General features: G+C 54.7%; 1 protein-coding gene across 9 annotated transcripts in view; it reads left to right on the forward strand.

Annotated features, from left to right (window-relative positions):
- The window catches only part of MPRIP (myosin phosphatase Rho interacting protein), a 329,117-nt gene that overhangs the window by 289,507 nt on the left and 26,423 nt on the right, over positions 1-13,187 (forward strand). For all 9 annotated transcript variants that reach the window (XM_049637989.1, XM_049637982.1, XM_049637986.1 and 6 more), the window contains 4 exons: positions 1,535-1,624; positions 5,713-5,822; positions 8,736-9,300; positions 11,552-11,668. In XM_049637989.1, the coding sequence (XP_049493946.1) occupies positions 1,535-1,624; positions 5,713-5,822; positions 8,736-9,300; positions 11,552-11,668 (882 nt within the window). The remainder of the gene's footprint in view (positions 1-1,534; positions 1,625-5,712; positions 5,823-8,735; positions 9,301-11,551; positions 11,669-13,187) is intronic.

The following is a 13,187-nucleotide window of genomic DNA, read 5'->3' on the forward strand; positions in this document are numbered from 1 at the left end:
CAACATGGGCAGTGAGCATAAGGCGCCTTTGCTGCGTAACAGAACGTAGCGGGTCCCTCGCTGGAAGCACCTGCACCCCGTCTGGCTGCCAGACAGACTTCCCCTCGTGCTTCTCCTCGTGCAGTACTGCCTGCACTTAACAACTGACAGACAAACTGCTCATTCCGTTTTGGTGTCTGGCAGACATTTGCTTTAAAATGCACCAAGGGAGCCTATTCCTTCAAAGGAGACAATCCACTGTTTGTTGCCAGTGATACAGTTTGAGCTTGCAAGCGAAACTGGAACTTTGGAAAATTCGTATTCATTGTCACAAACTTGACAACTTCCCTGTATTGACAGACTCTCCTAATGGAGTAGGTGGTCACACTAACAGATGTTTTGATCTTATGTAATGAAATGTGTCGACTTTTGGGAGATACACGTAACTTGGTATCTTCCAGATGGCCAGTACGTAAAGTTAGAAAATCATGCACGAGTAATAGAGCCATTCAGGGGGCAGGAGAAAACCGTGGATTTTAATATAACAGTATGGAAAGGTCCTTGACAGGATTGGTGATTCCATTCTGCAGTTCACCTTTAAGAAAGTACACCTTTTCACGATATATGTACATCAAACCATCATGCTGTACGTCTTCGGGTTATACAGTGATGCATGTCGATTATTCCTCAAAACCGGGGGGAGGGGGGCAGAAACGACTATTAAAATATGTCTCCTTACGCTGGACTGTCTTCATACGCGGTTGACTCTTGAACAATGCAGAGGTTGGGCGTGCTGACCCCTCGCACAGTTGAAAACCTGCATATAACTTCTGACTCCCCCAAAACGTAACGGCTAATAGCCTGCCAATAGATTAACATATATCTGTATGTTATGTGCGGCATATACCGTATTCTTACAATAAAATAAACCAGAGAAAAGAAAAGGCTGTTAAGAAAATCCTAAGGAAGAGAAAATACATTTACAGGACTGTGCTACCTTGAAAACAATCCATGTATAACTGGACCCACACAGCTCACGTTGTTCGAGGGTCAACCGTACTTCAGTCAAAATGATACATCGCACAGGTTGAATGCAGCAACAGATGAGAGAATCCAGCTGTCCTTGGAAACCAAGCATTTAAAGATTTGCAAAAATCTCTTGCCGACTTCAGAAATATTTTTTAATAAAAACTAAAATGGTTTGTGTTCCTAGATGAGCAAATAAATAGGTTTACTTTTTTTTTCACGTTTATTTCTACTGTGTTAAATATCATCAGTAGGTGAAACCCACATAAATGAAAACTCTTTGGGGTCCTCAGTTTTTAAGAGCATAGGGTTCCAACCACACGTTTGAGAACCGTTGGCACGGATTGGATATCTTTGGCAGGATGCTCAGGGAAATAGCCTCACCGCTTCCAGGTAGCCAAAGATAGGCAGTGTCCTCACTTGTCAGCGGACATGCCCATGAAAAATAAAGCTAACGTGGAAATTCGCTTGCCTCAGTGTTGACTTTTACTTTCTAAATCTCCTAAGATCCTCTCCTGTTTCTCTGTAGGCTGCTGACCTGGACGGGGAAATTGACTTATCCACGTGTTATGATGTCACGGAGTATCCAGTCCAGAGAAACTACGGCTTTCAGATACACGTGAGCCTGGGGTGGAGCTTGGACACAGGCTTGGTGTGGAGGTGGGGGACACGGGCTTGACCCGCTGGGATGTTTCTCCACAAACGTGATGTCCTGGTCCAGGGACACCTGTGGATAAGGTGACCTCTCACAGGCATGATCAGCATACATTCTCTTCTGTCAGCGTGAGTGCCTTGACCTGTGCCTTCCCGTGTCCTTAGCACCTCATCCCAACTCCAACTTGTGATCTGAACAAAACAATTAGATGTTAGCATCTTTAGCATTTTTCTTCTAAGTACCATTTAGAAGCTTTCTGTTACTGAAGGTTCTTTTTTTTAAATGCTGGCGCTGGGGAAAGACAGTGGGATTGGGGAATAAAAATAGAAGTGTTAGTTAAGCCTTGAATACTAGGTTTTTACTGATTTGTTCTTTCATTTGGACATTTATCCATCTATTCATGTCTTTTGTTCCCCCACGATCTTGTGAGGGACTCAGGCAAGCAAGGCATTGCCCCTGCCCTCAAAAAGAAATATGATAGGAAAAATAAAATGATTCTTGGCCATTTCATTAAAGCTGGTGGTTTGAGGGCTACCTGGAGGCAGCCAGGCTCAAGATTAGGGCACAGTCGGGGCACCTGGGTGGCTCAGTCGGTTAAGCGTCCAACTTCAGCTCAGGTCATGATCTCGCGGTCTGTGGGTTCAAGCCCCGTGTCGGGCTCAATGCTGACAGCTCAGAGCCTAGATCCTGCTTCATATTCTGTGTCTCTCTCTCTGCCCCTCCCCTGCTCACACTCTGTATCTCTCTTCTTCAAAAATAAATAATGCTAAAAAACGTTTTAAAAAAAAAGGGGGGGGCATAATCTCCAACTGGTGTATCTGCCTTCTGACACCAACTGCAAGATCAAGGGGTGCCCCAGACTACCCTCAGGCTCAACAATTAGCCAGAAAGACTCACAGAACGTAGGAGCACTCTACATACAATTGTAGTGTTATTGTAGCAGAAGGATAGAGACCAGAACAAGCCGGAGGAAGACACCTGGAGAATTGTACCGGGATGGCCCTAAACACAAACCTTCCAAGTCCTCGGGAATGTATTACCCTCTTGGGTGATGTGTGGCTCTACCCAGAGCTTCCAGCTCAGGAAGTTCACCCAGTCAGTGTCCAGAGTTTTAATCGAAGCTTCATGGTTGTTGCTGATTGAGTTAACTATCCATGTGATCGAGCGCAATTTCTGGCCCTCTCCCCAGACGTCGGCTGATTTCATGTGTCCCAGAGCCCCAGCCTTCTCCCTTCATGGCTGGTCTTTCTGGAGTGACCAGCCCCCACCTTAAATAGGTTACTTCCCAGGAGCTGGGACAAATGCCAGACCTCTCTCTGGGCAGAGCTAATCCCTCTGTCACAAGAGCCTTAGGAGTGTGTGATGGTGAGCAGCTGGCCAGAGCTGCCACTGGGGGCTGGTTTCTCACAGGGAGCTAGAGCTCCAGGCAGGGGGGTTACCTTTAACAGGCTCTCACCTTTAATTTTTTTTTCTTAATGTTTGTTTATTTTTGAGAGCGAGAGGGAAAGAGCGTGAGCAAGGGAGGGGCAGAGAGAGAGGGAGACGTAGAATCCGAAACAGGCTTCGGGCTCCAAGCTGTCAGCACAGAGCCCAGTGCGGAGCTTGAACTCATGAACCGTGAAATCATGACCTGAGCCGAAGTCGGACGCTCAACTGACCGAGCCACCGAGGCGCCCCAGCAGGCTCTTGCCTTTAGATCTTTGCATCTGAAAGCTCAGTTGTATTTCTGGACTTAGAGTAGATCAGGCACATTGGGACTGACTCATATTAACCAACCCAGAGGAGGCCAAGGTTCAGACCCGAAGGCTGGAGAGTTCATTATAAGGCAAAATCCAGTCAGCAGCCCACCGGACTACTGGTCGTGGCGTTCCTTCCATGTGGGGCAGCTGTGGGGACGCCACGTCCTAGTTGGAGGTTGCACTGATGACCTGGCACCAGGGCTGGAGCAGAAGCCGGCAGATCTCGGCGGCCCGTGCTGCCCTGCTGTGGTGCTTTTCTGCCCTCGTACCCACAAGAGGAATAGACGGGCTTGGTGAGCCAACACGTCGGGCAGCCTTGGAGGCAGGGGTGAATTCTGGCTGTCTGGGTCCGTGCCGAGTCCCCCCACGGTCAGCCCTACCTCTCCGTTTCAAAGAGTAGTTCTCTCTGGGTGGGCATCCTGGGGGTGAGGAGTGTTTTATCACTAAGTCAGCGCCTCTCACTGAGCTGGTCACAACTTCACCGTTCTAGGGCTGCTCTCAGTGCGGGAGGGTGGCTTCCAGGAGGGGCTCGGCCCGGGCCACTAGGCAGCTTTAGGGGGTTGAGAGACACAGCTGAGAGCTGAGCGTGCACGTGTTCTTGCCCGGCCGCCAGACCTGGTGGCACCCTCCAGGGAGCGGAGTGCAGAAGCCAAGTGAGGGTGACACATGGGAGCCCTGAGGGCCAGGTCGGGAGGCTGTCTTGTCCTGAAGTTGGAGGAAGTTCTAGAACGTGTTGGAGGGCGCAAGGCAGTTGTGTCTCAGTAAGACACCTCCAGCAGGACGTGCAGGGCACTTAGAAAGGTGGGAAAGTAGAGGCAGGAGGCATGCAAAGTGGCGAGAGGGCCCACGGTGGAAGGGTGCGTGGGCTGTGGCTCCGCCAGGTGAAGGAGGAGGCAGGTGTGAGGCCTCGCACCCCGGAGCACGGTGAGTTTTGTGCAGAAGTCGGGTGGTAGAGGCAGCTTCCGAAGGAGGAGAGCCTCTGGAATTCTGGCCACCAGTGTGTTTGAGGCCCTGGTGGGCTCCCTAAGAGCATTAGATAGGAAGCCACGAGCATGGACCCGGTTGGGAAAGAGCTCGCTGGAGGTGAGAGATGAGTTCATGGGTGAGAATGTGCAGATCGCTGAGGTCAGACTCCAGAAGCACCCACACCTGGAGCGAGAGGAAGCAGAGGACCCAGGGGTGCGTGGGAGCCGGTCCCGGGGGCATGAGGGGCCCGTGCTTCGGAGAGCTCTGAGCGGCACCCCTGCCTTTGGCGTACACGGAGGGGAAACAGAAGAAGAAGGAGAGATGAGCTGGGCGCGGGCCGTGTGCCGTCTGACGGGGCACGCGGGCGGGGGCCTGCGCTGGAGGAGGCGGTCGTGAGCAAGCTACGTCCTGCGGCGTGCTGGGTCAGCTCTCGCTGGGTCAGCTCGCGGTCTCTGGTATTTTGGCCCCTGGCTGTGCCGGCGCCCATCCCCAAACCGTCGGGTGATTTCATCTTCCCGTCAGCTGAGCAGCTGGCGCGTCTCACAGGCCCGCTCGTGAGCCTGAGCAGCATAGCGAACAGTCCTGACACCCTCACTGTGTGACATGGAGCCTGGAATGCAGAAGCCGGAAACGGACTCCGCGAGACCGCCACCTACCTGCGCTTCCTGCCCCTCCCCTTCTTGGGTGGTGCCAGGCAGGGTGGCTCAGTGACGCAAGGATTGTGTCCCAGAGGCCACCCTTCACTTGCTGGCCCTGCTGCCGCTCTCAGCCCCTGTCTGGCTCCCCTCCCATATCCTCTCCGTGAGGGACTGAGCGCCAGCCACCTCCTTTACCTCTCCAGAACCTCCCTCTTCTCTGTCACCATCTGGACCACTGCCCTAGCGGCCCAGCGGGTCTCCCTGCCCCTTCTCAGCCTCACCGTGTGGCCCGTATCGTGCCCAGACCGCCTGTTAAGTCCCGTGCCTGCCCCTTGTCTCCCGGTCGCCTGTGTACTTGCTATGTGTGGCTGCGTGGCACTGGGCCATGTCCCCGGCCCGGGGGTCCCCTTCCCACCCACCGTTCCCACACACTGGCTTTGTTGTCGGGTTGTGCCGTCTCCTTCCCCTGTGAGCCCCTTGAAGAGCAGGGGAGCCATCTGGGTGCCGGGGACATTGTAGGCACACGGGAAACGGAGGGAGGTGGCTGAGTCTGCCATGAAAGCAGATTTGCTCTTTCCTTCCTTTACTTTCTGGCTCTCATTTGAGGGCTGGTGGGGTGCACACGGTGCTCCTAGGACAGCCACCTAGCTGGATATCCTTTGGGGGTTGGAAGGTGACAATCACTGATAACGGCTCATCTTTTGTGTAGACAAAGGAGGGCGAATTCACGCTCTCTGCTATGACATCTGGAATCCGGCGGAATTGGATCCAGACCATCATGAAGCACGTCCACCCGACCTCTGCCCCGGACGTGACGAGGTAAGACCCGGGTGCCCGAGGGAGCCGCCTTCCCCTCTGGCCGCCGCCCCGCTCCCTTCCGAATCTGTGGCTCCTTTGGGACCCGAGCTCGCACCTGTCCTGGCACAGCCACCTCCTTCCGCCCTTCGTCCCACCATCGGCTGGCCCCACACGGTCTCCCTCTGGCTTCCTGGTTTTTTGCCGCAGGTTACCTTTTCCTCCTTGAAGCCTGGCCGGTGTAGCTGCACAAGTAGTGTCTGTGCCCCTGTTGGGACTGCACCTAGCAGGAGGAGCCCCTCTGGCCTGGGCGCTGGGCAGCCCTGGAGCCACATTCACGAGCCACCAGAGCATGTCTTCTTCTTGGTCTTTTTGCTTCACTCCTACATCTGTTGGATTTGTACACAACCAGGAAAAACTTATTTGAGATTCCGCATTAGAGCTTGAGTTGAAAAACTCGTTCTTCCCTCACGTTAAAGTCTCTGTGGTTTGTACCTCGTGATTTGCATGTCACATGCCTTCCTCCTCTGCTGTGAGGGTCAGAAACCCATTTTCATTTTAAAAGAAAGAAGGTTCTGGTGTGGGGGGCTGGTTCCATGATGCCCAGAACTTGAGCGTTCTCACCTGAAGACTTCAGAGCCCCATCCTGTCCTGAGACCCTCTTGTTCCCACTTTTCAGGGCAGGTAGTTTGAATGGCTCTTCAAGTGTCTTTCTCGTGTTGTTGGCCGCTACTGGGCTGTGTGCCCCTCAGAGGCCTGGGGTAGCTGTGGCCATGCCAGGTCTCTGTCAAGGCCTTGCCTCCGTCCTGGTGACACTGCACCTCTTTGAACAAGAAGGGAGGAAGAGAGCGTTCTCTCTTGTGTTTATTGGCATTGTTAGTTCCTTCATTTATGAAATGAACAATTTTGAGTTGTTTCTGTCAGTAAGACCAGGCATTGGTGGCCAGGACAAGCTCTCAAGGGTCCTATTAGGAGAGCTGGCGTATTTGTTAATGGGATGTCCCCTGCCTGCAGAGATGAAGGGGGCACTCTCGTCCTCACTGGGCCATGTCCCTTGGCGGCCTCTGGCTGCCCCCTGGCTCTCTCCCAGGCAGGAGCAGAGACTAAAGCTTTACAAGGTCAACACCCTGAGCACCTTGAGGAAGCCCCCATAGCAAAGCAAGAAAGGCACGTCAGGGTTCTCTGGCAAGGCTGCTGCCACGGTGACGTGGGTGGTGGACAAGAGAGGACCGTCCTGGCCCCAGCGTTCCCCTGCCTGCTGTGTCCCAGCCGGCGCTGGCTGCTTGTCCAGGGCCTGGCCCTGTGTGGGGACCGAGGGTCCCGGCTGGGGAAGTCACCTTTGGGATGTCACAGGGCAAGCGTGTGGCTTTGGCCTCAGAACAGGTGTGAAGTGACACACTTGAGCACACGCGTGTGCACACGCCTCTCCTGAGAGGCACCTTCTAGGCTGACATTCACAGTTCCCTGCCGCAGTCCCGTGCTGGCTCTGTGCAGGGACTGCAGGCCCACGGGGGCCAGGGCTTTTATTTGTGTGGGAAGGTTGACTTAGTGATTGTCTTCCTGACTAGGATTTACTTCAGAATTAGCACATCTCAAACTTATGGGGTCCTCACTCTCCCCCCGTTTTCAGCCTTTCTGCTTGTTTTATGTCAGCTTTTATGGTTTGAGAAAAACTTGGACTTTTTTTTAAGCACTTACAGGTGGTCCAAGTCCCAAGAAGGTACTAGAAACAGATACAGACGTCAGAGGCACAGGTTTGAGCCAGGCGCCATAGTCCCCCTGTGTCTGTGGCAGAGAGTTAAAGGGGCGTCCTGCCTGGGAGCTGGAGGGGCTTCCTCTCGTGGTGCTGCGATGGCGGCTGCCAGCTCTCCGTGCGGGCGTGACACCTTACACAATTGTAAGCCCGGGTCAGCTCTCCGCTCAGTGGCATCGGAAGGTCCTCTCTGGAGAACGGTCATTCAAATGCACATGTGGTCTTAAATGGGGAACTTGCAGGTCCCACCACCCTGAAGCCCTTGGGACAGATGGCCAGAGCATGGTGACGACCATGTTCTCTTTCCCCGAGGCACCTCTCTCCCAGGCTCCCTTCTCTTTGACCCCCACTGTCTTTGAAGACAGGCGCTCCCTGGAGCATTGCCACCCCCACTCCCACCGCCCTCGCTGGCCCTCGCGGCCCTGAGTGGCTTACAGCTCTATTCTGCTGGCTTGGGCAGGACCAGAGGCCACCCTGTTCAGGCTGGGGACCTCAAACCGCCACAACTCATGCTCCCACCTCACCCCTGCTCAGGTGGCATCGTCTCTAGAAATCTTTGCTCTGGGGCATGTTAGATAAAGGCATGGATTCCTTACTTGGCAAGCAGAGGTGCCCTTGAATCCTGCTCCCCTCTCACTTCCTGCACGGGGTGGGCCGCTGCATGGTGCGGGCATGTGCCTGCCACCTGGGCCATCTCTCTCACTTGGCCACAGCGGTCTCAGGCCTTTCACTCTCTGATCCATCTGTCACACCAGCCCCCGCAGGGGTGTTCCTAAAATACAGACTGTTTGGTTTATTTACTTGCTTGTTTAAAAACCCTTGAGCCTTTTGAGAAAAGTGGTTGGGTCTCGTTCATTCTGTCACCCCTTCCTGGTGCAGCCTGATGGGGTCTCCATCATGAAGCTCCGCTACAACATCTCCTGTGTCAGAGGACCCTCCGAGGTTGAGGCTAGAAACTTCTGAGCCGTCTGTGGCTCTTCCTTTCCCATCCCCACACAGAACCCGGTTTGGGTCCCCCCCCCCCCCCATGGAAGGGACATGGGCAAAGGCAGTGTTCTTTCCTCCCTTCTCCTGCGGGAACCCTGGCTGCACAGAAAGAAAACATGGTGGAGCTGGGTGCCCCACCTGGATGGGTGGCTGTCACCAGGAGCCACACCTGACAGGCTCTCCGCCCTCTCCCCCAGCTCGTTGCCAGAGGAAAAGAACCGGAGCAGCTCCTCCTTTGAGACCTGCCCAAGGCCGAGTGAGAAGCCAGAGGTGGAGCGTGGAGAGCCAGACCCCGAGCAGAAGCGGAGCCGGGCTCGTGAGCGCAGGCGGGAGGGGCGCTCTAAGACCTTTGACTGGGCCGAGTTCCGCCCTATCCAGCAGGCCCTGGCCCAGGAGAGGGCCAGCGCCACTGGGGCCTCTGACGCCCACCCCGAGGCTGAGGCCGGTGAGCTGGAGCGGGAGCGTGCACGGCGGCGGGAAGAACGCCGTAAGCGCTTTGGAATGCTCGATACTGTGGACGGGCCAGGCACTGATGACACGGCCCTGCGGATGGAGGTCGACCGGAGCCCAGGGCTGCCTATGACCACCGACCTCAAGACCCAGAACGTCCATGTGGAAATTGAGCAGCGGTGGCATCAGGTGGAGACCACTCCTCTCCGGGAAGAAAAGCAGGTGCCCATTGCCCCCCTGCACCTGTCCTCCTCCGAGGATGGAAGTGACCGGCTCTCCACCCACGAGCTGACCTCTCTGCTGGAGAAGGAGGTAATGGGTGGACAGGTGACCGGGTTCCCTGCGACGGCCTTCCCCAGCACCCACTGTGCCTGGTGGTGGCCTGAATGGTTCAGCCACATAATATTGAGGGAATGTGGTCCCTCCTCTCAGGGACTTGCAGACCACTCAGCGAGACAGACACACGGACAGACAGGTCCTTAGAGTACAGTGTAGGCACTGAGAGGTACGGGAGAGTGCCAGATCGTGCAGGGTGACAGGGAGAGGACACCAGGCTTTCTCAGAAGGAAAAGGCATTAGCCATATGGGGGGGTAGGGGGGAGGAGAATGCCATATATAGCCGGAGGTGGCCAGAGACTAGGCTAATGGGACCCAGGGCCCAGGTGGGTCCTTGTCCTACCCTGTTTGAGGCAGGAGAGGGGTGTAAGCAGAGTTAGGTTTCCACATTTGGTAGGCGGCCCTGGTTTGAAGGGGCCAGAGCTGGAGGCAGAGACGAGCCAAGCCCCGAGGCTTTCGCGGCAGCCTGGTAACCACTGATGGGAACTGAGGGGGGAGTGGGGCAGGTAGCAGGAGGCAGAGGCTGGATTCTAGCTAGTCAGGTAGATTCGAGATGTAAAACAGGCCCCAGGTGACAGGATTGCTGCCCTGCCACCGACTTGAAGGCTGCCCTCTGGGATGCAGAGATGAGCCAGTCCCTGCGTTTGTAACGGTGTACTCGTACGTGAAAGCATGTCCAGAAATCAAATCTGGGAAACTCCATAGTGAATTTCTAAGTCTGAACAGGGACTTTCCTGGACAAGAAGGTCCAGCAGTGGACGGCCTTTTAGGAGCACTCAGCAGCAGGATGTTTTAAATGTGTTCTTTGACACGAGTCGCCAAGTGAAGTGGAAGGGTTGTCACTTCGGCCTGCCTTCACTTCTTACCTTTTTCCTGTCAAGTTCACAAGGCTGACCTTCATCGCTAACATCACCACTTTAATTTCTTTTCCATTTTCTACACACATTAATGTAATAATAAAGTCAAGGTGCAATAAAAAAAAGCAGTTCAAACTCCCGTTGCTCTAAACTGTCAAAATGGGCCTGCTGGCCTGCAGGCCACACATGTCAGGCCACGAATCTGCTGTAGACAGCGGAGTCGGAAAGCCAGGAGTCTCTGTACCTCCCACAGCCTAGCCTGGCGGCGCCCGGCTCATCCGCTGCACACGCAGCTTCCGCTTACCACAGCCGCTCCAGCGGGCGGGCCGGGGGCGCCCACACCCGGCATCCAGTAGGCACCGATGGAGTGTTTGGAGAACAGGCGGATGGGTGAATGACTGAATTCAAAGCCATTGAAAGCAAGAAGAGTGTGACGTAGCTCGCTTGCTTTGTACGTCTTATGGAACCCTTCAGGAACCCTTTCTGCAAACAGAATTTTGTATGGAATCTTTTATATAAAAGTGGTCAAAGGAGTTGTTTCGGCAGAAGCCTGGAGTGAGGGCTGCCCCAGGGCATCAGTGGCCACTGAGGAAACCAGAAGGACCCCAGCAGGGTGGTCGTCTTCTTCTTCTTCTTTTTTAATATTTATTTTTGAGGCGGGAGAGGGGCAGAGAGAGAAAGAGAGAGAGGGACAGAGGATCCAAAGCAGGCTCTGCACTGACAGCAGTGAGCCTGACTTGGGGCTTGAACTCAAAAACCGTGAAATCGTGACCTGAGCCAAAGTCGGACATTCAACTGACTGAACCACCCAGGCGCCCCAGGGTGATCTTCTGACAAAAGGCACAAAGCCCTCGTTTGCTGGTGGGGTCTGCCCATCGCATCCTTATAGGGATGTGGGAATTCTGTGGGTACCCAGGGAAAAGTCTCCTGTTGTTATCTATGGCTTGATAGATAAGTGCTGCAGGTAAAGACGTGATCAGCACATGCACTGAAATGTGGCCACATGGAAGGCCAGCCGGGGAGTCCCATTGTGCTCCGGCCCAGCTGGAGCTAGAAACACCTCTGTGGGGGCACCCGGATGGCTCAGTCAGTTAGGCGTCCAACTTCGGCCCAGGTCACGATCTCACGGTTCGCGAGTTTGAGCCCCGCATCGGACTCTGTGCTGACGGCTCAGAGCCTGGAGCCTGCTTTGGATTCTGTGTCTCCCTCTCTCACTGTCCCTCTGCCTCTTGTGCTCTCTCTCTCTCTCTCTCTCAAAAATAAACATTAAAAAAAAGAAAGAAAGAAATGCCTCTGTGGGTCTGTGCTGTGTTGCTCTGTCTATTCATTGCCATCACTTTGCTTAAAAATGTGTGTCTTTTTGTCCACAGTTGGAGCAGAGCCAGAAGGAGGCCTCGGACCTTCTGGAGCAGAACCGGCTCCTACAGGACCAGCTGAGGGTGGCTCTGGGCCGGGAACAGAGCGCCCGGGAGGGCTACGTGCTGCAGGTAGGGTTGAGGGGCTGCTGCGACCCTCGTTCACTTGGCCTTCGGTGTGAAGGGCCCAGGCAGGCTAGGAATGTGCAAAACCTGGCTGAGCGGGGGGCAGCCTCTCCCCAGTGCCGCGCCTCTGGGCTCCTCTGCCGCAGCGTCAGGGCTCTGTGTCGTGGGTCGTCTTCATTTTTCACCCTAGCATGACATTTTGGAGAATGTGCCTGAAACCTCTGTATCGGAGGGGTTTTTTTGCTTGTTAATGAAGTCATTCTAGTTGTCTTTCTTCTTGGCTCTCAGAGTACTTAATTGTGTATTTATTATAAACGTCACATATTTGTCGTTTTTACTTGCTTTCACAATGGCAGTGTTAGGCCCATTTTACCAACTGAAGAAAATGAGTAACAGCCAGCCCAGTGCCTCCTTACCGCTGTAAGTGGCAGAGCTAAAATTGGTTCCTTGTCCGTGACCTTGTGTGTCCCACAGCTACAGGGCAACCTGGGGCTATTAGCACTAGCCTAGTGGCCCTGCTTCTTATTTTCTGCCCAGGCTGAAGTGTCGAGGGAAAGTATGGTCGCCCAGCCATGAGCTGACTCCTCCAGTGGCTTAACGGGGAGCCTGATAAGAAGGGCAGCAGCCCAAGTCGTGAGCTGAGATCCAAACCCACGCCTCTCCGAGACTGGGGAGCTCCGTGCCTGCGTGCTGGCCAGCAAGCGGCGGGCACTGCCCCAGTGTGTCGCCAGGCAGGAGGGCGCCTGGACAGGGTCGGCCAGCATCCCAGGCCCTATTCAAGTTCTGGGGTACAAAACTACACACTCCTGCCCCCTCCTGCTGACACGCTGCTGGGGAGAGGTGGTCGACGAAGGAGCATTGGGGAAATGCAAGATGGGGTGATGGTGGGGAGGACCTGAGCTCTCAGCCAAGGCTGAGGATGGGGCCTTCCAGTCTGGGTCCTGCCACTGACCAGTAGAAGCTGGTGCCCCTCCCCACGGCCTCGGCCTCCTTGCCTGTGGAGACTTAGAACTTGACCCCAAGGGCCTTTCCGGCTCTCAGTGACCCAGAGTCTCTGTGATACGTGGCTGTGTCGGCATTTCCAGACTGCGGCACGCCGGTCGTCTTGGTCCGAGTCATGCCAGGCAGCACGTGGACCTCTGGGCAGAGTCTACCTGTCTCCGTGCCGTTTCTTGTTGCGTGTTCCCCTTGCCTTCTCTTTCTCCCCCAGCTGTGACCGTGGCCCTGGGTGTCTCGTGTGCCCTGGAACCCCCTCCCCCGCCCCTTCAAGCCAAGTTATGGCCATGCCCAGGTCAGACTCTCAGGCACCAGGCACTGGTGATGGTGGGTGTCCCTCTTTCCCATAAATGTCACTCTAGGGCTTCCTGGGTCATTTCATGTAGACCTTCCAGGTTTGGGGAGCATCTTTTTAAACCTGCACGAATTCACTTCACATCAGGTGGCAAAGAAACTAGCAGCAGATTTTGCACATTGCTAACCTAAGAACCTGCCTCCGTGTCTAACCTGGATGATTGCATGAGCCTGA

Source organism: Panthera uncia, chromosome E1, assembly GCF_023721935.1.
Source record: "Panthera uncia isolate 11264 chromosome E1, Puncia_PCG_1.0, whole genome shotgun sequence".
NCBI classification, from domain to species: domain Eukaryota; kingdom Metazoa; phylum Chordata; class Mammalia; order Carnivora; family Felidae; genus Panthera; species Panthera uncia.